This window comes from Schistocerca gregaria, chromosome 5, assembly GCF_023897955.1.
Source record: "Schistocerca gregaria isolate iqSchGreg1 chromosome 5, iqSchGreg1.2, whole genome shotgun sequence".
NCBI lineage: Eukaryota > Metazoa > Arthropoda > Insecta > Orthoptera > Acrididae > Schistocerca > Schistocerca gregaria.
Genome location: NC_064924.1, coordinates 632,464,667 through 632,492,035, shown reverse-complemented (window position 1 = coordinate 632,492,035; position 27,369 = coordinate 632,464,667). Strand labels below are relative to the sequence as shown.

General features: G+C 40.7%; 1 protein-coding gene across 4 annotated transcripts in view; it reads left to right on the top strand.

The window, feature by feature from the left end:
• The window catches only part of LOC126272516 (arrestin domain-containing protein 1-like), a 151,775-nt gene that overhangs the window by 24,768 nt on the left and 99,638 nt on the right, over positions 1-27,369 (top strand). For 3 of the 4 annotated variants that reach the window (XM_049975418.1, XM_049975421.1, XM_049975419.1), the window contains exon 4: positions 4,042-4,224. The exons of the other annotated variant lie outside the window; for it this stretch is intronic. In XM_049975418.1, the coding sequence (XP_049831375.1) occupies positions 4,042-4,224 (183 nt within the window). The remainder of the gene's footprint in view (positions 1-4,041; positions 4,225-27,369) is intronic. 4 annotated transcript variants of the gene reach the window in all.

Here is a 27,369-nt window from a genome sequence, read left to right as displayed (position 1 = left end):
GCAGGTAAATAAGCATGCCTGTGGAGCACTGTTCATCACACCGAGCCTGTTCACACCATATGATGGATGAAAGCCAACTCCTGTGGTTTCCATTGTCCTCTGCATCCCCCAGGCCATTGATCATTGCTGATTCTTCCACCTATTAGCGACAGCTCCCCAGCCCAAGGGCAAGAGAGTGCCTTGAACCTATGTACACTCCTCTGCCCCCTTTGACAAGGTTGTTGGCTGCACAAGTGTGACTATTTATGCCAGGCATCTTGGCCGACATTGCTGATGTTTTCTATTCAGAAATTAAATAGTGGTGATGTTTGAACCTAGGACTTTTGGATTAGTAGTCAAAGGCACTACTTCTAGACCACAGAAAAAGTGGGCTTGTCTGTGAATGTCTTGCACCTTAGGATAATTTTTTCGTCATACATCATTCCTGGTCTTACATTTGAAAATGTGACAATCAACTTCTTTGATTTTGTGATGAAATTTGCACATGTATTTTATCACAATCTCATGTGCTTATCATTAAACATGACTGGCAGTTGATATTGGCATTACAAGCTGACATGAAATAACTAGTTTATTCAAACTTTAAGTACATAACTTCAATATTTTCAACAATGTATTTTTTTCTATATATACTCTGAAATATTATGAAAATGTAAATTTGGAAATCACAAAGATGCACCACATAATAAACTGTGTTTGTAACTACATGCAATTCTCGTGAACAGCTGCATTTCTGTCAGTACATTTCAGGTAGAGCTAATGTATTACTCTTCCATTATTATACTATTTGAATCACTTGTCATGTACGGGACAAATTAAAGCCATTATCTTTGTCACTCACATTTACGTTCTTCCATGAATCATTTAGAGGGCTTTTAACCCTCATCTTTTGGTGGATCCATGGACTAAATGAAAATTTCTTTTCCTGGCTGTAGCTGGTGGTCTGCCTTATGCTTCATTTAACTGTGAATTGGTTATTATGTCACTTGTTTTCATAATATAAGACCAAAGTAATTAAGATTGAAGTCATTCATTATCATCAAAGAAAATAAAAGTGACAGACACAGAAGATTGTAAATAGTTGTGGATTAAAGGAGACCACTCACAAAAAAGCAGAACCATTGAGTTGTTGAAGCACACAAAGGAAAGAAACATGCTAGTTTTCTGAGTTATCCTTTGATGAGCTAGAGTAAAATACACACACACAAAGATACACACCCCTGTGGCCCTGCATGATGCCAGCCCCACTAACAGTGCCAGTGCTACTCTTTGGCAGGAAAACTAATTATGGAAGGGTGGTGTTGGGTGGAGTATGTAAAGAGAGAGGGTGGCGGGTGGCAAGGAGAGGGATTGTGGGTAAGTGGCTAGCAGCTCAGAGGAAGGTGGCTGGTTTGCCAGCTATGAATGCAGGAGGGAGGCATGACAAGTATATGGGCTGTAGCAGCCAGGCAGAAGCGCTACACGTTTGGAATGCAACATGACATGAATTGAACAAGTTGGATCTTACGGAGTTTTGTAATTTGCTATGACATTTGTGTGGGTACCAGAAGTGCTCAAAATAAAACCTTGGTGAATTAAAATTAATTTAAAACATTGAATTCTTTCATATTGTTGAGGGAGTATTGCACAAGAAGCATCTGTGCTCAGTCTGTGACCTAAGATAAGCCCATACTCAGTTGTTGATTTACAGACTCTTGTTGTTGTTGTTGTTGTTGTTGTTGTGGTCTACAGTCCAGAGACTGGTTTGATGCAGCTCTCCATGCTCCTCTATCCTGTGCAAGCTTCTTCATCTCCAAGTACTACTGCAACCTTCATCCTTCTGAATCTAATTAGTGTATTCACATCTTGGTCTCGCTCTACAATTTTTACCCTCCACACTGCCCTCCAAACCTAAATTGGTGATCCCTTGATGCCTCAGAACATGTCCTACCAACTGATCCCTTCTTCTAGTCACATTGTTCCACAAATCATTCGGAAACTCTTTTCCTTGCCATAGCCAGTCTACATTTTATATCCTCTCTACTTCGACCATCATCAGTTGTTTTGCTCCGCAAATAGCAGAAGTGTCTCATTTCCTACTCTAATTCTCTCAGCATCACCTGATTTAATTCGGCTACATTCCATTATCCTCATTTTGCTTTTGTTGGTGTTTGTTTATATCCTCCTTTCAAGACACTGTCCATCCCATTCAACTGCTCTTCCAGATCCTTTGCTGTCTCTGACAGAATTACAATGCCATCAGTAAATCTCAGAGTTTTTATTTCTTCTCCATTGGTTTTAATTCCTACTCCAAATTTTTCTTTTGTTTCCTGTACTGCTTGCTCAGTTCATTTTACAATACAATACAACAAAATTTACAAACTACAAGTAAAAATATAGTGGACCACTCTTTTCATACTGAAATGTTGTCTCGAGCAGAATTGAGATTATGATGCTAATGTTATTGTTTGTTGTTTTTAAGAATCCTACACCATCCTCCTGTGAAAAACACATCAGACCAATGCTAAAAATTCCTCAATTTTACATTTCTTCTTAGTAATGTTTACCTCGATTCTATGTTCTTACTCGACATCTTGCTTGACTTCATCTCATTTTCTTCCTATTGATATTTGATGTGTCTGAACAAGTTATAAGTGACAAAAAAGACAGTGGTTCCTACCATGGGTGGTGGCATAGTTAAGGTAAAATTTTAGGCCGTTGTGGAGAGGGGAGATGGTGAGAGAGGTAATGGTGATGTAATCCATAATCAGTGTTGCCAACACAACTTACAATATTTAGCTCCACCATGCAATTATGATACAAGTATTGTTAGGTTGCGGCAGTAATTGAAAAACAAGACAGTTGACACAAAGTTTTTCAGACTGAGCCAGTATGTGAAGAAGAAGCCCAGGCACCACCTTTTCTTGTGCCAGATATAACTTGGTCTCATCTATTTGCACGTAATTCTGATGTACTGTATTCAGCAACAATATCAATCATTAATCTTTTAAATTCAAACTCTAAGCCTTGAGGAATATGCTCATTCATAATCTAGGAAGCATTGCCCATTTCTGGCTCCTGAAATCTTATTGGCTGGCGACTTGTTAAGCCACCCATTAGCCAGTGCAGCCACCACACCACACTAACAGACTTAAAATGAGCTCACCTACTGAATATGTGGACTAACAGACATAAAATGAGCTCACCTACTGAATATGTGAAGAGGGTGAGCGGCCATTTCAACAAAGGGAGAGCAGGTAGTGGTGAAAGCATTTTGTGAACTTTTTGCTCAAATGATGTGCTATAACAACAAGGGTTTTGCAATAGCAGTTTTGTGTTCAAATCTGACACAATACAGTTGCAATAACTACATACACTACTATGTATACACTACACCACACCCTGTAGATCGTAAACGGACATGGAGTGGAACTGTTACACTTGAGCATTCTTTCAAATTTACATTGTACAAAGTGTACAGAAATTAACTGAACAAACTTCCAATAAGCTTGTAACGTCATATGGAGAAGTAAACTCATTTTTTCGCATCTCTGTTTCTCTCATAACACTTTAATGATGGCGAGGATATGAAATACAGCTGATAAGAAAAGAATTAAACAATAACAGCAATGGTGAGAAAGTTCATCATTAAACAGATGTCTGCATTTATGCCTATGGTTTAACCACTTTGTTTTACATTTAATTTCCAATTGTGTGTATTTTTGCCTGTACTTGGTTTTTTTTATTATTTTCCTTGATTCTTCATTTTCCCCAATTTTGTGTTTTTTTAAGTGTGGACCACCCAAAAATGTAAAATAGGAGTTTCACTGTATCAAGTTTGGTTTACGTTGGCACATTTGTTGAGAATCAGTTTATTGGCCCAGGCAATGAAATTAAAAAAAAAAAAAAAAAAAAAAAAAAAAAAAAAAAAAAAAAAAAATCACAGTTTCTGAATATCAGTTATTCAGTTTGATCCTCAAATCAATTAACTTCATGAGTCTTCTATTTATAATCTGTTGATAAACTAACAGTGTTTTAATTATTTGCTTTCTTTTTCTTTAGAGCCCAAAAACAGTTTTCAAACATGACGAACTGTCTTGTTTATGTATACGTTTTCGAACTGTTTCTGTGGTTCTTAGTCTAATGAAAAGAGGCTTCGTGCCTGGAGAAAATATTGTAATAAATGCAGTTGTTTATAATGGAACTAGCAGTGTAATTCCACGTGTTGAAGCTAAACTGGTACAGGTAAAATAATTTTGATTTTATTTATCTGTTGATAATAATTAGTAATGTGCCAATTTGAAAAACAGCATGATAAAATTCTATTTTATCTGTTGAAACCTCTTCCACTGTGTTTTGTCTCTTCTAAATGAATGAGTGAATTTAACTACTTACATATATTAAAAACAAAGATTCCAAGACTTACCAAGCGGGAAAGCGCCGGTAGATAGGCACAATGAATAAAACACACAAACACACACACAGAATTTCTAGCTTCTTCAGGAAAGAGGAAAGGAGAGGGAAAGACGAAAGGATGTGGGTTTTAAGGGAGAGGGTAAGGAGTCATTCCAATCCCGGGAGCGGAAAGACTTACCTTAGGGGGAAAGGATAGGTATATACTCGCGCGCACACACGCATATCCATCCATACATACACAGACACAAGCAGACATATTTAAAGGCAAAGAGTAAGGGCAGAGATGTAAGTCGAGGCAGAAGTGTGGAGGCAAAGATGTTGTTGAAAGACAGGTGAGGTATGAGTGGCGGCAACTTGAAAGTAGCGGAGATTGAGGCCTGGTGGATAATGAGAAGAGAGGATATATTGAAGGGCAAGTTCCCATCTCCGGAGTTCGGATAGGTTGGTGTTGGTAGGAAGTATCCAGATAACTCGGACGGTGCAACACTGTGCCAAGATGTGCTGGCCGTGCACCAAGGCATGTTTAGCCACAGGGTGATCCTCATTACCAACAAACACTGTCTGCCTGTGTCCATTCATGCGAATGGACAGTTTGTTGCTGGTCATTCCCACATAGAAAGCGTCACAGTGTAGGCAGGTCAGTTGGTAAATCACGTGGGTGCTTTCACACGTGGCTCTGCCTTTGATCATGTACACCTTCCGGGTTACAGGACTGGAGTAGGTGGTGGTGGGAGGGTGCATAGGACAGGTTTTACACCGGGGGTGGTTGCAAGGGTAGGAGCCAGAGGGTAGGGAAGGTGGTTTGGGGATTTCCCTCTCCTTCCCTCTTTCCTAAAGAAGCAACTGTCGGTTGCGAAAGCTAGAAATTCTGTGTGTGTGTTTTATTCATTGTGCCTATCTACCGGCGCTTTCCTGCTTGGTAAGTCTTGGAATCTTTGTTTTTAATATATTTTTCCCATGTGGAAGTTTCTTTTATTTTATTTACATCATAACTACTTACATAGTATCATTTCTCCAGTAACATACTTAAAGAGTTGCAGTATTGCTACAGAGTGTGGTACCATATCCAGTTCTCAATTATGTATTTAGAATACTGAAAAGTGAACACTCAGTATATACATTTCACTTGGCATGTAAGGTGTACACTACAGGAAGTAGTGAGCTGCTAGTGATTTCACAGTATAAACAGTTTTACTTGCAGCAGCAGTATTTTCCCTTTAGTGTAAATATTCCTGACAAATTACTTAATACCGAATTGTAGTAATAACACCTGAAACCAGTAATCCTATGAAATGGACAGAGAAATTGAAAATACAAATGTAGGTAAAATTGTTTATTCAGTAAGGTACCAGAAAGCATGTCACTTTGTTGGTCATTTTTTGACTACTCAGATGTATGGCAGCATATGTAATTTCTATAAATTCATACTTGTGCTTACTATCCAAGCTTTGTTGGGCACTTTGTCACTATACATATGTACAACAGCATCATCGATAAGTACATACTTGTGCTTACTATCCAAGATAGAGTGAGATTAGCAACTACATTTTACAACTTCAAGTTCATTTTTCTGTTTAATATTTAATTACTTCGTCCTGTAGTAAAACACTGACTTTAGTCTCATTAATTTTGTGTATATCATGTTTAATCACGTAACAATCATCAAACTAAATGATGATGATCATAATAGACTTTCAGTCTAGTGAGTTTTAGTCTATAGTATTGTACTAAAATATGTTAAAATGAATACTGTACTAAAAGATAGATTGCTACTTACCATAAAGATAACATGACAAGTTGAAGACAGGCGCAGTTAAAAGACACGTACCATAATCTTTCATCCACAGAAAGAAGCACACCTCACGAATGCATGACTCCCAACTCTGGCAGCTCGGACGAGAATGCAGATATCAGAAGGGGTGGTAGTAGCAATCTGGAGGTGAAGGGGAAGCAGAAGGTATAGTAGTGGGGAAGAGAGGTGCAGTGCCTGGCGGAGTGTGTAGGAACTAGAATGCCAACAGGTGCAGCGTCTGGACATTGTGGGGCAGATAAGTGGGAAAATGGAGTGAAAAAGTAGAGGAGTGGGAAATGATGGGTGGGTGCATTGGTAGAGAATGGTAAACAAAGAGTGTAGGAGATGGGAATGGGAAGGAGGCAATATAACAGCGGGGGTGGAAACTTTTGGGTGAAGGGTGTAGGAACAGTGTGTTACAGTAGATTGGGGCAAGGATAATTACGGGAGCAGAAAATGTGTTGTGAGACTAACTGCCATCTGCACAGTACAGAACAGCTGGTGGTGGAGAGGATCTACATCTACAGCTACATCCATACTCCGCAAGTCACCTGACGGTGTGTGGTGGAGGGTACCTTGAGTACCTCTATCGGTTCTCCCAAGGATTGTTGGTATGCTTCTGTGTGGGCTCTAATCTCTCTTATTTTATCCTCATGGTCTCTTCACGAGATATACGTAGGAGGGAGCAATATACTGCTTGACTCTTTGGTGAAGGTATGTTCTCGAAACTTTAACAAAAGCCCGTACCAAGCTACTGAGCGTCTCTCTTGCAGAGTCTTCCACTGGAGTTTATCTATCATCTCCGTAATGCTTTCGCGATTACTAAATGATCCTGTAACGAAGTGCGATGATCCAGATGCCTCAGGTAAGTGAAGCAGGAATTGAAATCAAGGGTGTTAAATTGGGCTGCATATTGTGCCACAGTGTGTTCTACTTTGCTCTTGGGCACAATTTGGCAGTGGTTGTTCAACCTTGTGGGCAGCTCGTTAATAGTCATACCAATACAAAAAGCTGTGCAGTGATTGCAGCAGAGCTCGTAAATAACGTGGCTGCTTTCACAGGTGGCCTGGTCCCTGATAGGGTTGGATAAACCTGTGACAAGGCCGGAACAGGCAGTGCTGCGTGTGTGGACTGGGTGGGTCTTGCACGTGGGTCTTCCACAGGGATATGATCCTTGTGACAATGTGTTGGGATTGGGAGTGGTATATGGATGGACTACAATGTTGTGGAGGTCGGGGGCAGCAGAAAATCACCTTTGGAGGTGTAGGAGGGATATCAGGTAAGATGTCCCTCATTTCAGGACATGATGGGTAATAAAAGCCCTATCAAAGAATGTGGTTAAGTTGTTTTTAGTCCGGGGTAGTTTTGGGTGGTTTTCCATCGCTTACCCAACCTCCACAACATCCTAGTCCATCCCTATTCTGCTCCCAATCCCAGTCCCTTACCACAAGGATTATGCCCCGTGGATGACCCAGGTGCAAGTCCCACCTAATCTACCCCCTCAGCACTTCCGCTTCCAGTCCTGTCACAGCTTTATCCTACCCCATCAGCGACCAGGTCACCTGTGAAAGCAGCAATATCATTTACCAACTCTGCTTCAATCATTGTGTGGCTTGTTTGTATTGGTATGACTACCAACCAGCTGCCCATCAGGATGGACAGCCACCGCCAAACTGTGGCAAACAGCAAAGACCATGCTGTGGCACAACATGCAGCTGAACATAACATCCGTGACTTCACTGGTTGTTTCACTACTTGGGCCATCTAGATCCTCCCCTCCATGACCAGTGTTTCTGAACTGCGCAGATTGGAGTTATCCTTACAATACGTTCTCCTTTCCCATAATCATCCTTGCCTCAACATAATGTCCCCAGAGCCTGCACCCAACAGCTTCCACTGCCTGCTGTCTTATCACCTCCTTCCCATTCCTGTCTCCTACACTCTTTGTTTGCCGCCCTCTACCAACGCACCCGCTCACCTTCCAGAGTTGGTAGTCACATGTGTGTGAGGTGTGCTTGCTTGTGTGAATAAATGCTGACAAAGGCTGTGGCCAAAAGCTTATGTGTAAGTGTCTTTTAATTGTGCCTGTCTGCTACTTAGTGTGTTGTCTTTATGGTAACTAGCAATCTATCTTTTCCTACATGGTTGCTATACCTACCAGGTGCATATGCTGAAATTAGTCTGTTTGAAAACAGTGAAATATTATAAATGCTGTACACCTCAGTCTACACTCACTATACACTAAAGTAACAAAAGTCATGGGACAGCGATACGCACGTATGTAGGCGGTGGTAGTATCGCATAAGAAGTTATAAAAGGGCAGTACACTGACGTAGGGTCATTTGTACCTGGGTGATTCCTGTGAAAAGGTGTCTGATGCACATTGCAAATTAAAAGACTTTGAATGTGGAGTGGTAGTTAGAGCAAGATGCATAGGACGTTTCATTTCAGAAATCATTGGAGAATTCAGAACTTCAAGAACACAGTGTCAGTAGAGTGCCAAGAATACCAAATTTCAGCTATTACCTCTCACAATGAACAACACTGTGGCTGACAGCCTTCACTTAATAATCGAGAGCAGTGGTGTTTGCATAGAGTTGTCAGTGGTAACAGATAAGCAACACCTGAATGAAGTTACACAATGATTGCCCTGAAGAACAGGTATAAGGAGTGGCAAATTCGGATGTCCCTACATCCTACACACTCTGTACAACCAGAGGAACCAGAAGGAGATTCTCAGGAGGACATGGCCATTGCATTTATTCCATTTTGTGCATTATCCAGCAAGATAAGACAAATTCTTCAGGAACACTAAATGAAGACCATCACCCGCCCACCAGCCGAAACACAGGTACTACTTGATGTGTGAAAAATGACTTTGGACTATGGAAATCTGAAATCTGAGACAACCAGGCAATGCTGTAAGACTTATGTAGGTCAGACAGTGCGTACTGTCAAAGAACATTGACGAGAACACCAAAGCCATACCAGATAGCAGCAGCATAACAAGTTAACAGTTGCAGAACATTGCCTGACAGAATTGCCTTGAATGGATTATAACCACACCAAAGTTCTGACTTAGACATTCAAATCCTGGGACAGTGTCATTAAGGAATCTATTGGGATTTGAGAAAGGGAACTGCAGAGAAATCATGATGCTAGGTACATACTTTGCAAGGCATGGGAGCCCACTAATAGAAAGGTCAAGAAGAGGAATGCGATAGTAGACAGCGCACAGACTTTGAGGGAACATCAGAGGAGTGAACCTAGGATGGAACTCTGGGTCATCAGGAGCGGGGGGTCGAGGGATGTGACCAATGGAGATGCTGATCAGGAGAGGGGCAAGAGATAAAACTGTAGCACTGGCCCCCTGTCATTCATTTCATCAGTGCACCTGATGATGAAAACATGGTCATTTGTCAAAATAATATGCCTGTTGGACACCGATATCCAGCATTCCAGCCATGAACTATTTTGACAACACATAAATGAATGTGGGATATGTTGTTGTTGCTGTGGTCTTCAGTCCTGAGACTGGTTTGATGCAGCTCTCCATGCTACTCTATCTTGTGCAAGCTTCTTCATCTCCCAATGCCTACTGCAACCTACATCCTTCTGAATCTGCTTAGTGCAGTCATCTCTTGGTCTCCCTCTATGATTTTTACCCTCCACACTGCCCTCCAATACTAAATTGGTGATCCCTTGAGGCCTCAGAACATGTCCTACCAACCGATCCCTTCTTCTGTGCCACAAACTTCTATTCTCCCCAATCCTATTCAATACTTCCTCATTAATTATGTGATCTACCCATCTAATCTTCAGCATTCTTCTGTAGCACCACATTTCGAAAGCTTCTATTCTCTTCTTGTCCAACTCTATTTATCGTACATGTTGCACTTCCATACATGGCTACACTCCATACAAATACTTTCAGAAATGACTTCCTGACACTTAAATCTATACTCGATGTTAACAAATTTCTCTTCTTCAGAAACACTTTCCTTGCCATTGCCAGTCTACATTTCATGTCCTCTCTACTTCAACCATCGTCAGTTATTTTGCTCCCCAAATAGTAAAACTCCTTTACTACTTTAAGAGTCTCATTTCCTAATCTAATTCCCCCAGCGTCACTCGACTTAATTCGACTACATTCCATTATCATCGTTTTGCTTTTGTTGATGTTCATCTTATATCCTCCTTTCAAGACACTAACCATTCCGTTCAACTGCTCTTCCAAGTCCTTTGCTGTCTCTGACAGAATTACGATGTCATCGGCGAACCTCAAAATTGTTATTTCTTCTCCATGGATTTTAATACCTACTCCGAATTTTTCTTTTGTTTCCTTCACTGCTTGCTCAATATACAGATTTAATAACATCGGGGAGAGACTACAACCCTGTCTCACTCCCTTCCCGACCACTGCTTCCCTTTCATGTCCCTCGAGTCTTATAACTGCCATCTGGTTTCTGTATAAATGGTAAATAGCCTTTCGCTCCCCGCATTTTACCTCTGCTACCTTCAGAAATTGAAAGAGAGTATTCCAGTCAACATTGTCAAAAGCTTTCTCTAAGTCTACAAATGCTAGAAATGTAGGTTTGCCCATCCTTATTCTAGCTTCTAAGATAAGTTGTAGGGAAAGTATTGCCTCACATGTTCCAACATTTCTACGGAATCCAAACTGATCTTCCCTGAGGTCGGCTTCTACTAGTTTTTCCATTCGTCTGTAAGGAATTCGCGTTAGTATTTTGCAGCTGTGACCTATTAAACTGGTAGTTCGGTAATTTTCACATCTGTCAACACCTGCTTTCTTTGGGATTGGAATTATTATATTCTTCTTGAAGTCTGAGGGTATTTCGCCTGTCTCATACATCTTGCTCATCAGATGGTAGAGTTTTGTCAGGACTGGCTCTCCCAAGGCCGTCAGTAGTTCCAATGTAATGTTGTCTACTCCGGGGGCCTTGTTTCGACTCAGGTCTTTCAGTGCTCTGTCAAACTCTTCACGCAGTATCGTATCTCCCATTTCATCTTCATCTACATCCTCTTCCATTTCCATAATATTGTCCTCAAGTACATTGCCCTTGTATAGACCCTCTATATACTCCTTCCACCTTTCTGCTTTCCCTTCTTTGCTTAGAACTGGGTTTCCATCTGAGCTCTTGATGTTCCTACAAGTGGTTCTCTTATCTCCAAAGGTCTCTTTAATTTTCCTGTAGGCAATATATACCTTACCCCTAGTGAGATAAGCCTCTACATCCTTACATTTGTCCTGTAGCCATCCCTGCTTAGCCATTTTGCACTTCCTGTCGATCTCATTTTTGAGACGTCTGTATTCCGTTTTGTCTGCTTCATTTACTGCATTTTTATATTTTCTCCTTTCATCAATTAATTTCAATATTTCTTCTGTTACCGAAGGATTTCTACTAGCCCTCGTCTTTTTACCTACTTGATCTTCTGCTGCCTTCACCACTTCATTCCTCAAAGCTACCCATTATTCTTCCACCGTATTTCTTTCCCCCATTCCTGTCAATTGCTCCCTTATGCTCTCTCTGAAACTCTTTACAACCTCTGGCTCTTTTAGTTTATCCAGGTCCCATCTCCTTAAACTCCCACCTTTTTTGCAGTTTCTTTAGTTTTAATCTACAGGTCATAACCAATAGATTGACTAGTCCACATCTGCACCTGGAAATGTCTTACAATTTGAAACCTGGTTCCTAAATCTCTGTCTTACCATTATATAGTCTTATCTGAAACCTGTCAGTATCTCAAGGCTTCTGCCATGTATACAGCCTTCCTTTATGATTCTTGAACCAAGCGTTGGCTATGATTAAGTTGTGCTCTGTCCAAAATTCTACCAGGCGGCTTCCTCTTTCATTTCTTTGTCCCAGTCCGTATTCACCTACTACGTTTCCTTCTCTCCCTTTTCCTACTACCGAATTCCAGTCACCCATGACTATTAAATTTTCGTCACCCTTCACTATCTGAATAATTTCTTTTATTTGATCATACATTTTTTTCAGTTTCTTCGTCATCCTCAGAGCTAGTTGGCATATAAACTTGTACTACTGTATTCAGAATGAGATTTTCACTCTGCAGCGGAGTGTGCGCTGATATGAAACTTCCTGGCAGATTAAAACTGTGTGCCCGACCGAGACTCGAACTCGGGACCTTTGCCTTTCGCGGGCAAGTGCTCTACCACTTGCCCGCGAAAGGCAAAGGTCCCGAGTTCGAGTCTCGGTCGGGCACACAGTTTTAATCTGCCAGGAAGTTTCTTGTATTACTGTAGTAGGTGTGGGCTTCGTATCTATCTTGGATGTGGGATATATAACAAACATATCTGTAGTAAAATTTTGCTTTAATTGACTATGGCAGCATATGACAGATGCGAGAGCCTTTGTTAACAGCACGACATTGCCTGCAGCACCTCTTTTGGGGATTGTTACTGTATCGATTGGACCCTAGACAACTGGAAAACTGTGACCTGATCAGATGAGTCACAATTTCAGTTGGTAAGAGCTGCTGGTAGGGTTTGAGTGTTGTGTAGATCCCATGAAATCATGGACCCAAGTTGTCAACAAAGCACTGTGAAACTGGTGGAAGACTCCATAATAGTGTGGGCTATGTTCACATGGAATGGACTGGCTCCTCTGGTCAAACTGAACTGATTATTGACTGGAAATGCATGTGTTCAGCTATTTGGAGACTGTTTGCAGCTATTCACGGGCATTGTGTTCCCAATCAACAATGGAATTTTTATGGATGACAATACGTCGGGGCACAGTTGTTCTTTACAGAACCTGTGGCAACACTGGTTTTTCAAACTAAGGGTGAACAACTGTGCCCTGATGTATTGTATTCCGATTGGGAATATCAGGGATTTTCAAACACATCGGGGAGGGGGAGGGGGGGGGGGGGCGAAAAGAAGATGCTGGCTAGGTGCAGCCGAGTACTTGTGCTGCTTCCGTACTCCCTCATTATTATTGCTTCTCCCCCTCCTACTACTTCCCTCAGCTTGCAGTCAATGCTGCCTTCACTTCTTGTTGCTAGCCTCGTAGCTGTCAATGAGAGGCATGAGGAGTGGTTTGTTCGGATCTGATTGTCAGAGACTGTAGGCGCAACAGCCTTACAAGGGGAATGGCCAATTGATTCGGCTCAAATTTGGCAGGTGACTTGTGTACAACCTAAAACGAAGGACTCTTAAGGTATCTTGGCTCAATCCCCCTCCCTAGCTCAACCCCCCTCCCTAGCTCAACCCCCCTCCCCTTCCCACAAACAGCCACCCGCTTTTGTAAAAATCACCCCTACAGGTTATGATTTGAAATTGACTCATAATTGGTGGGATCGATATGTAATCCTAAATGAGCATTTTTAATCATCAAGTATGGGGTCTGCAAATGCATATTTTTTCAGAAATTGAGGGAAGAAACGTTTACAACTGCCGCTTATGTACCAACATTGTAAATGCTTTTCACTGAAAGTGGTGGTAAAACTGAGTTAATGGATCAATGATGAACTTGAACAAACGTCACGGGACATCTGCTCGAAGCAAATACAATGAACATTAATGAACAAATTGAGATAAAAAAGTAAAAGAAAGAAAAAGAAAGGTAGCACAATGATCAAGGTAACTGGCTGGGAAATGGAGAACCCAGGTTCGAATCCTGAGTAAACTGTGTTTTTCATTTTTTTTTTTAATTGTAGTTCTTTGTGTCAAAATTCATAGGAACAGGAGGATCAATAAGGTATGAAACTCAACATGGAATAATAGTAGTAATAAGGTAGGCAAACTAATTTCCCAAAGGATATGAATTAGTAAAGAATTAAACTTTTAAGCCTTGTCACATGAAAACAACTCTCGGGTAAGAGTGCTGCAAATTCCTTATGAGGGACCACAGATGGCCAACTGTGTGATGCTTGTTTAAAGTGAGGCACAGAACAGAATGCGCAAGGGGAGAGTTAAGTTGTCCCAGTTGCCTGTTCATCATATCATAGTTGTGAACCTTGAAGAATGAGGCTGTGCAGCACAAACCTTATAGAAGTCAATTAGAAAGAGTTGTTTTCTGTCATTAGGCTGCCGTGAAGCTGGAGGATACATGTAATGATTTTTCATCATTAATCCACTGATTAAATATGTTTCGTGAAAGACTAAAGTGATTTTCCGTAAGTAACATATGACTTGTACTGTATGTAGTTTGTAGTAATTAGCTTCTTTGTTTAAGCCATCGTAACTAGTTATTGCTTGTTGTGTCATATCTTTCAGTTGCATAATCTGAATAATGGAGGATGCACACCCTTTCCAGTCACAGGTGATGGCAAGCGGGAAGTTACCGATGCTGTGTTTTGGTTTGTAAAAGAGTTGCAACACAGATGTATTATCAGTGCACTACAAGAATCAGGCAGTTCTGTTTCTCAGCATTCCAGATTGATAGGAGTGGCTATTGTCAAGCAATTTTGGAGCTGATGGATGAAATGACTTTTGTTGATACTGAAGAACTATACCATGAAGGCGAAGTGGAAGGTGATTCAGTGGAAGATATCACGAATAGTGAATTGCAAAATGGTCATAACACTTTTGAAATGTCCATGTCGCAGGCAATCTGTGCTGCATCTGTGCCCAATGAGTATTACAAACCTGTTTCTAAACGATTGACCTACAGCACTATACATCTGGAAGTAAAAGTAACGGTGGTAGCGCTCGCCAGGCATCATCCAAATTGGAACCTACAAATACTGCAAAAGAATGGAGCAACAACATCCCTGAAAAGGAAGGTTTACATATGACCAATTTGTCGAATCTCGTCATCATAACGAAAATATAACAATGAGAGTACTCCTGGAGTGGGCTGCAAGTGCAGCGCTTCAATATACAACCAACAAGGATTTTACGTTTGGTGCATTATTATCTTGGGCAAGTAATTCATCAACAGCACATCACTAAATACGTCTACAACAAGGAGGTGAAAAATAGAGAAGATATACAGGAAGTGGTGGCTCTTTTCAGCACGCAAATGTCTTCATTTATGGCCAGCTTTAATCGTGACTGTGTTATCAACACCAAGTAAACAGGATACGAGTATCAGGTGAACATTCGATGCACGTTACCGCATAAGAGAGTAAAACAAATCCTTGTTGCATTTGGGGGTATATGCCATCACAGCCTTTGGAAAAGTGTTTGCTAAGGTTTTCCTGTGTTTACAAGAAACCAATGTTACATCTGGTCCTTGGGTTATAGAAGAGGTCAATTGCTTAACCAACTCATTGAAAAATGTTTACATTACTTTCTACAAATCCGGGAAATTGACCAATGCAATTTAGATAACATTTCTTGAGAATGTTTTAAAACCATACATTTCTGATAACAAGTTTTGTCTAGTATTTGGTTCCTGGGGTGGACAGACTAATACTCTAATGTATGACACTATGTTTATAGATGACGAGGGTCAACTGACATGCACGGTAAAGGTAATATTGCCAAACTGCACACCTTCATGCCAGCTGTGTGATGTTTATTTCTATCACCAAGTTAAAAACTTTATTTCGAGGGTTCAGAATTGCAGTGTGCTTCTGGAAACCCACTGGGAATTGCACAATCGCATGGATGCAGTAACTATTCACACCATAATTCATAACCAACTTTCAGCAGCGATTTTTCAGGCGACAATATCATACGTGTGGTACACATCAAAATTAATTCCCGAAAAAGACCTATTTTTTAATATTAACCAAATTTGTTTTCTGCCAACTTCCACTATTGTTACCAACTTAAGTCCCAAATTACGAGAAATTACCGAAAACTCAAAATTACGGACTTCAATTTAATTTGAATTTTTCACTAAGAGAACAACCCTTAGCTTATTGAGTGTGTAACCAGTTGCACAAATCAGTTAAAGTTACTTTTCAGAGATACATCGTTTTTGATAATAGCATGTTTTTATTTCACGGGGATTATTTCGTGATACAGTGTATTGCATTTATTTTCTTTAATATGTGAGACTGTCAAGTATGAGAAGGCTATGCATGTGGAACCTAAATAAGTTGAACTGTAATGAGTTAGTGTGTATGTATTGGAATGTGAGAACACACTGCTTGTACAATGTGTATGAATCACATAAACAGGGTTCAGATCCATATTCTTTATTAGTCATACAGCATTATTACTTGCAATGGACTTCTTGACTTCACTTAATCTAATTGTTTGATTTCTGCATTCAATCATTATATTCTGTTTTGGGGGAAGAGCCTTTATAAATTTTTGTCAGATATTCTGAATTTCAGGTCTCTCGTTTGAGATAAATGTCTGTTAATTGGCAGATGAGCTGGGGTGCTGGAAGCAAGAGTAGGTGATGGGCTATCGTTACCAGTAGCAATCAAAAACAAGAGGTCATGTGTGTTTGGTGCACCGTGCAAGAGCTTGTGTGTGGCTGGTGGGGGAGATGGTCTCCAGCCTTGTTTGAGATAGGTTATTCAGCACCAATCTGTGATGAAAAGATCAGTTTGGAGTGAATATTCAGTTTTGTACTTGGTACAGCCTTGGGAAAAGGATATCATGCATGGGAGTGTTTATTATGCAATTTTTGAAGAGTGAAGTTACTTTGTGACTGAGTTAATTAAAATCAGAATTATGTGTGGCATATGGAGCAATAGTTACTGTGAACATACCTAATTTGTTGATAGCTCTAGCTGTGTATGGAGTGCGCATTCTAAATTGATAAATTATGTACTTTTTTGGATCAGGTCATAATTATTTGTAAAACGCTTCAGTTTGAAAGGAAACCACAATTTTAAGTACTTAGACTCAGACTTGCGGTGGTGAAGTTGTATAACTCAAATCTATAATACATCAGATTTTCAGGAACTGATGTCTCCTTAAGTAGTTTGCTATACCTGAACTGAAAATATTATTTATTCATGTCCAGGTGAACAATACAGTTGATTTTTCATCATACATTTGCAGCTGAGTAGTATTATAACATGCACCAGGAGAGGGGTGGTTTGCTGAAGAAGAAAACACCAAAGGGGGAATAGAAAAACTTTACAGAAGAGAGAAGTCACTCTCCCACATACGTTGTTTCCAATCATACTTCTATCATTAGGCAATCAGTTTTTAACACATTCCACTGCACTGACACATATCTTCTCATTTTCATTTTATTTTATTTTTGCATCCACATTCACCTTGTGTACGTTGTGAAATTCATTTGTTCCAGTCACATGGAATCCAGAAAAAAACTAGTTCACGAAGCACAAGAAGTGAGTGTGTATGTATAAAAATTTGCAAACGAGAAAATTTTTTGTGTCAGATGCAATGCATTGTGTTAAAACCGAGTGCTGGTGTGTAGAAGAGCACATGGAAAGAATGTTAGAACCAAGAAAACTGACCTCTAAAGATGCTTTAAAGAAAGTTAAATTCATTTGGCCTAAATGAGACAAGACTCAGAAGCGAAAGATGGCATGAATCCCACATTGCTTCTTTCAGGAAGGGTATTGTGGCATCAGAAAGATGGATTCTGGCTGACAGCGCCAGTGATTTCAAAAATTGCTTTGCATGTTTTAGTGCCAAGCATGCTATTCCATTCTGGAAAATCTTGTAACATAGCCTCCACAGTATGGCAAACACTAACTTATAAAGTACTGGACCACTTGGACTTTCCCTGGTATGGTAAGCGGTAGATCTACAGCGGTGCGTGGCAGTTCATTTTTGTGACGCACAGAGCCATCGTAGTCAGCCTCCGAACTTTCTCGATCTGTAATCTTATCTGCCCTTACCTGTAGTTCATCCGCTCATACATTATTCAGCACTTTGTGGGTTCTGGACTTAAGAAAATACATAGAACTAAGGTTTTGGAGAGGAATTCCGGTGCTCCTAAATAATGAAACGCAGCACTGATAAAAGCAATTATACAATTGATACAATTTATTACAAACAAGTTGCAAAATCGTAGTTTGTACGCCAGAATGCAGCCTGGTAGCGGTCAGAGGGATATACCCCTCTAAGTGGGTAACTGTCGGATATCAATTGCCTCTGGTTATTGTCTCAGTCAGGCTAATCCAAATTGTGATGGTTTTAATATCATTCACTCAGCTGCCACGTGGGTCTTTTAGTGCACAAGGCCAGGATCTTGTATTACTGGATGCCATGGAACTCAGTCTGTGCTTACACTTGATGCCCCTCATGAAAATAAGCATGATTGTAACCAATTGGTCATAATGATCATTATCAGAATACAAAAAACAGAATTGCAACAGCAAGAGCGAACACAACAGCTGACTTATCATGTTCAATGACCGTCATGTTGCATGCACTAAGCTTTACTCAATTAAATATTTGCGGCCATACCTCTGTAATTGTCACATATTAAGATAAACATTCATTCAAAGCCAAAATAACTTCACCTCCTATGCGAACGTTACTTTGTCATGGTCTTATGCAGACTTAGCCAAAAAGCAGAGGTTTGTTGGTAATCTTGCGGGAGGGCAACTGCCAGCCATCCGTACTGCTCCCCGGTCTAACTGCTAGTCCTCATCAATGGCAAGCTGTGCACTCCTCCCCCACTAAACTGCTTGTGATGTCAGCCACCATCCCTGCCCTTAAAACAGACACATTTTACCTTATGCTTTCCGTGTTGCTTTCTGGACAAATACACTTTTGATTTTCAATCTTCTGCAAATTTTACTCTGGCTCTCTGCTCTAATTTAATGTTTTTTTCCAAACAAACTACTTTTTTACCCTTCAGCAACCTCTGGTCGGACCAGTCCACCTTCTTCATCCCCAAGGGGTATCAGCCTGTGGATACTGCATCGTATTCCTAAGCCACCCCTGGCTTTTCTGTGTCCTTCTGCCTTCACGTTCTTGCAAGTCACTGTGCTGGCCTACCACACCTGACTCAGCTGTTATCATAAAGTTTCATCACACTTCCTCCGCTCTGGCCGTCCGTCAGTCTGCCATCTCTCTGCATTCTAATTGGCACTTGCTTAATTTAAAAAAAAATTCTAGAACTTTAGTTTTATTACCTGTAAAACCACCGGGTTTCTTTTTGAAGTCACCTCATATTCTTAAGTATCACATGAAGTTCTTAAAACTATTGCTTATCTGAAGCTTGGTCATTTGTGCACAGCACATTGCCACATTTCACCCTGCCTCCATTATTTGTATAAAAAAAGCTTGGCTTTCACAGAAACAGCATCACACTAACTTTGAACTTACAAAACTACTGATGTGACGCCTTGGCATTATTCATGAGACCTCTTACTCTTCTTTTTCTGTTGGCTTGTATTTGTTACTTTATCTTATATAATACCCCTTTATTCACAACCTTCACACTGGCATATTACTTTTGTATGTCTACCAGAACTGCACTTTCATTTACTCTCTTGTGCTCTAAAATTTTTGAATCACTTTAACATACTTAATAGATGTACAAGACTATTATAGTGTATGTCTGGCACTCATGGCTGCTCAGTCCATTCCACACATCTAACAGGATTCTCCTTTCACATCTTACAACTACGTCATTGTCTCTTGCTCTCTTAACTACTATTACAGAAAAACTAAACATAATACTTCTTTACTAGTTAGTGCGCTCTATGGGCTCTGATCATTATTCCTCATCTTTGCTCTCTACTTTCAGTTCGTCTCACATTCCAGCAGTGCCTCGCATATAGTACTAGATTCCATCTTCCTTCATTTTAAAAATTAAACCTTTTCTTTAACTTTAAATACCCCTTTACCGCACGTAATTGTGTTACTTTGCGTTTCCACAACTACTTCTCTCCACTCGGACTATTGTCCTCTCTCCTTGTACACCCCTATGAAGAATTTTTGATAGACAAATGGTTAGTAGAAGGGACTGAAGCACCAAAAGGAAGAATTACTTCAGAGTGCTGAGGTGCGCATAGTCACAAACTGTGATGTCTCTCCAAGACTGAGAGACTCCCTACGTTTAATTGTCACTCTCTCCACTCATGTAGCTCTTCAATTCTATTACATTCCTTAGTCCAAAAACTCGTTTAGAACCAGGACAGATGAGTCAATACGCATTAATATGTGATGAACTCTCCACCAAAAATGGGCCATGATACACTAAGAGAAATTTCTTTATCTATTGGGAGACCTGTTTCAATAGGTTTTTGGTCTTAACTAGTACCAAATCCCCTGGTTTGAACACAGTTGCCTGAGCCCTTGCATCATGCCTTTTCTTTCTTTCAGCTGCCCGTCGATGCATTCTTTCTCTGGCCTACTTCACTATTTCATCTTTAGTTAGAACTGTGCTCACTGGAGAAAGTGCTTCACCCCCAATAACATTCATTGGTTTATGCCCAAACATTAATTCACATGGCACAACACCTGTTGCTTCATGCCCTACATTATTGATTATCTCTTCAAAATTTACGATAAAGTTTGCCCAAGTTGTGTTTCTCCTGTGACAATAAGTCCTACATAACCTGCTCAACTCCTTCATAACCCGCTCACTGGGATTCCCTTGAGGGAAATATGACAAAATTCCATGTCACTCCAACATTTCTGTAAACTTGTGGCTTGTAAACTGAGGACCATTGTCAGGCAATAAAGCAGCTGGCTTCCCCACCTGCACAAAATAATCTTTCTCCATTTTTTCAGTCAATATCCTGGCATTTTCCGTCCTCATTGTATACAACTTTACTTGTTTCTCTAACACTACAAAACTGTAAGTACAACCACCCTGGATATTGGGAGAGGTCCAAACAAGTCCACTGCAATCAATTCTTGAGGTCCTTCTACTGGCACATTCTGTCACAAACCTTGAATGGGAACCGTAACTGCTCTCATCTTTTGACATTAATCACAAGCTTGGACTTGTTTCTGCACCCTTCGCCACATGTTGTCAAATATTACCACTTCTTGTAACTTTGCAATGCACTTTTGTGCCTCATAATGTCCAAACTTTTCGTGCACTAGGTCCATTAATTCATCTACATAATACTGTGGAAAACAGAGTTTCCACTTCTCCTGATCCTCTCTCCTCTTCCTAAACAACACCCCATGATGAATTTTATAAAATATTTTCACTTTGCAATGTTGCTTTGACCCTCAAATTTGCTTAACATATCTTAAATGTTCATCCTGATTCTGCTGTCTCCTTGTATCCTTACATATTCACCTAATTACGGCCTCATGCTTCAGTCCTCTCATCATCTACACCCACAAACCATCCAAGTCTCCCTTTTTCTCAAGCTCTGTTGGGTGATGTATCTACAGCAATTTCCCTGCTGGCATTCTGGAAAATGCATATGCAATAATGTTATCCCTTCCTTTAATGTACCTACTTTCTATAACAAAGTGCTGTAGATGCATCACCCAAAGTCCCAGTCTACTATTACGCAAACGACATCTCTTCATAAAGCTTAATGACCGATGGTCAGTAAGTACTATTGTGTGATGACACAACAAATAACCCTTCTGCTAGCGAATGCAATGGTCTGATTGTGGGGTTCTCCCTCCTGAAACAATTCTACTCCAATGCCATAGCCACAAGTGTCAGAAGCCATGTAGAAAGGTGTACTGAAATCTGGATGATACATAATTTTGCTACTTAATAGTTGCGTCTTCAGTTCCTGAAAAGCAACCTCATATTCCTCTGACCACTTCCAGGTCTCATTCTTTTTCAATAACTAGTTCAGTGCTGGGTTATTAAATACTTGTGATGACACAAAACTCTGATAGAACCCAATCAGTCCATACATAGCCCTCAATTCTTTCTTATTCTTTGGCCGCAAAACTTGTCGATGGCCCTTAGTTTTCCACACTCTGGGTGTATTCCTGTTTGATCAATGATGTGCCCCAGAAATTTAATCTTTTCCTTCAGGAAATTTGTCTTACTAAACTTAAGTTTCATACCTCATTTCTGAATGGTCGCCCATACTTTTTCAAATAATGCACAATGCTGCTCCCACATCTCTGTGGCTATTAATACATCATCAACATACACAGTATAACAGATTTACTTATGGAGGAACACTGTCTATTTCCTACATTTTTGTGCTAACCTTATTTTCCAATATCCACAGGTCACATCCATGGATGAAAAAAACTTTACTCCGTGGAAATTCTGGAAAAATTCATCAATCTATATTGGCTTATCGGTCTCTCGTTTCACAATTGCATTCAATCTCCTCAAATTCAAGATAAGTCACACACTTCCATCCTTCTTGGGTACTACAAACAACAGATTGATATATTCACTACTTGCTCCTTCAATTACCTCCCATGACAACATGCGGTCTATCTCTTCTTGTACCGCTTTTCTCTGGGCAAACAGTATTACTTAAGTCTTGGGTGGCATAGACCTCATGTGGCTTGATAGTTAAAATGCACAAGCGAAATTCTGTGCCTTCCCTGGTGCATCAGAAAAGACTCCAGAATTCTGTTTTAAAATTTCACCCAGTTCCTTTTTCTATTGTTCAGACAATCTCACCAACTCTGACACCTTCTCTCATATTTTCTCTTGAATCATCTGCACCACATCCTTACTCCAACTAAAGCTATGTATCATTACAAATTTCATCTGTGCTGCAAAGCTTCCCTCTCCTACGTACTGTGCCTCCTTAGAACTATTAAATACCTCTTTCCTCTTAACAAAGGGAACCACTAGTTTTCTCCCTTCTACTTGGAGTTTCAACTCACAGTCTTCAAAATTTAATTCACCTGTAAACACATTCAGGAAATGCATGCCCAATAATAACTCTACATTCAATCCAGGAATGAGAAGAAAGGAATGGTCTATCGTTACTCTCCCTAACTGCATTGGCATCACTGCTTTGTGTCTAATAGCCTTTGACAACTTTCCAGTAGCACAAAATATTTTCACTGGGGACACTGACCACACTGCCATATCTTCTTTTTCTGGCAAACTCGCAAAGTACTCTTCCAAAATTCTGGAAATTTTCTATCCACTGTGCACTAACATCTGACTTATCACTTCTCCAACCTGCACCTCGACAATAGACTCACTATCTGCGACCATGGGAATGGCTTCCTCCTCTGCTGTCAAATTGGCAATTGTCTCTCATTAGCCAAATTCCGGAACAACTCCAACTTTTCTGGATTAAAATTTACCTGCTTGCCAACCTGAAGAACCTTCAACCAATCTGTTGTGAAGTGACAGTTCGCACATGCGCCCATTCAGTGTGAGATTCGAGGAGCTCAACTTCTCCGTCATTTAACCTTAAGGATTGTCCACATTGTTTATCCCTAACAAACATGAACTCAAAAACAATGTTGCTCTCTTGCTCTTCAGTGATGTCACCTTCCTCTAATGGTTCCGCTAATGCAACATTAACATTACTATCCGTACTGCTGATTCCATATTTACTCTTGGATGCCTTAGTTCCCACACTCTTTGACATAACGGGATGTTACTATTTTTATTGCCCTCATGTCTGGGTGCCGTCTCTTCAATCAAGCTATTCAATAAGTTCACCCACCTCCTGCACTTAAAGCAGTGTTTTCAGTATCTCCGGCGCGCTCATGGCACTGCCGATTGCCTGTCCGCTGCTCGCATTCTTCCCCATGCTCGGGATCCCCTCCTACCAGTCTTCTCTCACTCTCTCCTTCTATATTCACTGTGTGTGCATCCGCTGACACCTGCATCCAGCCAGCACCAGCTGTCTCTCTCCCCTTGCCGAGTGCCAAAGCCATCTCTTATGGCCTCCTAGCTCTTTCCTTTCACTTTCTCCCCCCACCAGCTCGGATTTGAACACCTGTTTCTATATGGGGCTTTCTTGTGAGCTGTCTCTAGTCCGCCTATCACAGAGACACAATTTAGTTAAACTCTCTCCTTTCTTTTCCCTACACCTGTCTCTCACATTCTGGGCCAGAACGCCTCTCTTAACAAATCTTACTAGCTGTACACCTTCTCGCATTGAAGGCTGCTGCGGCTGATTACCGTCGCACAAATGTAAATCCTTGAGTCTGTCTAAGAAAATCACATAATTTGTAATAGCTGTCCTATGGTGCTGCTACCAGTTTCTTCCTAACATAAAAAGGCAACATCCACTCTATCGCAGCGGCAAACAACTCGACCACCATACCTTCATGTACATGCTTTATGCGGTGCCACCACCAATCACAAAACTGTTTCATTGTGCCACACTCTGCTTGGTACTTCGTGCCTCCCCAAAAATCCACGAACAATTGTTGCTGCATTTCTCCAGACCAATATTCTTCTAAAAACCTTTTCTTAAAATCTGTGAAATCTTTGCAGTCAATAGCCACCTAATGAGCCCACTGAAAGGCATCACTCCTGTGTACAAAATTCGCTCTCGTTCCGTCTAGTACCTGGCATGATCCCATCAAATTCCTTAAGGAATACTTGAATGCAGATCTGGGCTAAATACCTCTGCACTGTCTAATTCCCTCGTTACACTTCCCATTTTAACAACCTCGTCAGTATCACCCTCGGTTTTCCCTGTTATGTTACTTTTATCCTGCTCAGACATTCTCTTTTCTGAAGTTGAAATGCTGTTCAACAGTGGGTAGAGAATTCGGTTGCTTAGCTTTAAACGACTTCTCCAATGTACTGCCTGGTGGCTCCAACCTCACATGGTCTGCTGTCTGCTGGTACTCTGCTTCCGCCGCATGCTGGCGCCATTCCTCTTTGTGCAGCAGTTCATTGCGCCCAGAATAGCTTACCAGCTTCACAGCTATTACGCAGCCCTTTTCGACTGGCACTGTCTCCATGTACTAAGCATGCAAGCCAAACTACTGAGCCACTCTACTGCTGCAATTATTTACAATGCACTACCCTACTACAACGCTTATCCTTTTGCCTAAATTACTTCATACTACTCCATGATGCATATCCGTTTACTCGTTTCCCGGCTGATGCACCACTTTGTAACATCCCCTCTGTGGAATGGCAAACCCAAACTTAACAATGTATTGGACCCCTTGGACTTTCCCTGGTACGGTAAGTGATAGATATACAGGGGTGTGTGGCGGGTCTTTTTTGTAACTTACCTGTGTGGTGGTAGCGTAGTCAGCCTCCGCACTTTCTCAACCTGTAATCTTACTTACCCTTACCTACAGTTCAGCCGCTCATACATTATTCGGCTCCATGTGGATTCTTGACTTAGAAAATACATAGAGCTAAGGTTTTGGAGAGGAGTTCCATTGCTACTAAATAATGCAATACAGCTCTGATAAAATCAGTTATATTCTAGAGGCTCATTGGACTCAAAATCCTTTGATACAATTTATTACAAACAAGTTGCAAAATCGTAGTTTGCGTCCCAGAATACAGCCTGATAGTGTTCAGACAGATATACCTTTGGTTGTTGTCTCAATCAGGCTAATCCGAATTTTGATGGTTTTAATATCATTCACTCAGGTGCCACATGGGTCATTTAGTGCACAAGGCCAGGATCTTGACTGGCTGCCATGAAACTCAGTTTGTACATACACATGATATCCCCATAAAAATAAGCATGATCGTAACCACTTGGTCATAATGATCATTGCCAGAAAACAAAAACAGAATTGCAACAGCAAGAGCAAGCACAGCAGCTGACTTACCCTGTTCAATGACCCTCATGTTGTTGCATGCACTAAGCTTTGCTCAAATATCGGTTTGGTCTATACCTCAGTAATTGTCACAAATTAGATAACCATTCATGCATGGTCAAAATAACTTCACCTCATACGCGAACGTTACTTTGTCACGGTCTTATGCATATTTACACAAAAACCAAAGCTTAGTTGGTATTCTTGTGGCCATCCGTACTGCTGACCGGTCTAACCGCTAGTCCTCAACAATGGCGAGCTGTGCGCTTCTTCTCCCACACTAAACAGCTTGTGATATCAGCCACTATCTCTGCCCTTAAAACAGACACATTTTACCTTATACTTTCCCATTTGCTTTTTGTGTAAATAAATTTTTGATTTTCACTCTTCTGCAAATTTTACTCTGGCCCTCTGCTTTAATTTAGTGTTTTTTTCCAAATAATCTACTTTTTTACCCTTGACGGCCTCTTTTCAGACCAGTCCACCTTCTTCATCCCCAAGGGTTATTCGCCTGTGGATGCTGTGTCGTATTTCGAAGCTATCCCTGGCTTATCTGTGTCCTTCGGCCCTCATGTTCTTGCAGTTCACCATGCTGACCTATCGCGCTCGACTCAGCTCTTATCATAACCCTTCTGCATGCTACCTCTGCTCTGGCTGTCTGTCTGTCTGCCATCCTGCTGTGTTCTAATTGATGCTTGCTTAATTAAAAAAAGGCTGGAACTTTAGTTTTATTACATGGACAAACACCAGGATTCTTTATGGAGCCACCTCGTATCCTTAGGTATCACATGAAGTTCTTAAAACTATTGCATATCTGAAACGTGGTCATTCATGCACAGCACATTGCCACTTTTCAGTCTCATTTCTCATTACAGCACCTTGCACTTCTTCCTAATGCCCACTTGACATTCTAATACAAATGAGGATCTGTAGAGTTAAAGAATTTCTCGATCTGTTCTTGCTCTCTTTTGTTATATGGTATTATTTTGTTTTATCATCCAGCTGCCAACAAGGTTTCAGCAGTTGGTTTGCACTTTAACCTCAGCAGAGCCATCTACCTGTCTTAGACTGCAGACAGGTGCTAACCACTCCATACAGACTAGAAATCTGCGTAAAGAATGCTTCATCAGCTTGGTGGATGTTGTTGGTAATATGAACCACCCAGCATTGACTGGTGTCTCTAAATTTCAACTGTTCAGTTGGCTATAACAGCATCCAGTTTGCCTCTGACCACCTCAGATTACTTCCAGTCACTACTCTGACAAATGTTCCCAGACTGAGAAGTGGTTATTGGAGTATCAATCGATGGCTGCATTATGCTGATCAATTTGTATGTGGGCTGGAGCATATAACAACAGTTTGAAAGTGGAGAGCAAATCCACAACAATGGTGAAGTGCTAGAAGCCTTAGTTCATCTATGTGTACTATGAGTTCATTTCCATTTCACTGTACAATTTGGTCCATCTTAGTGATGGAGTTCTTCTCTTTATCTTTCTCCATGTGTGGCGAGTTTGAGACATGTGGAGGTGGGGTGTTGACAAGAATTTTGTTTTCCATAGACATTCATCAACATCCATATTCTATGTAAAATAGTTGTCATCTGATCCATCAGACCAGGTCACGGCTATTTCATTGTGCTGTAATAAGT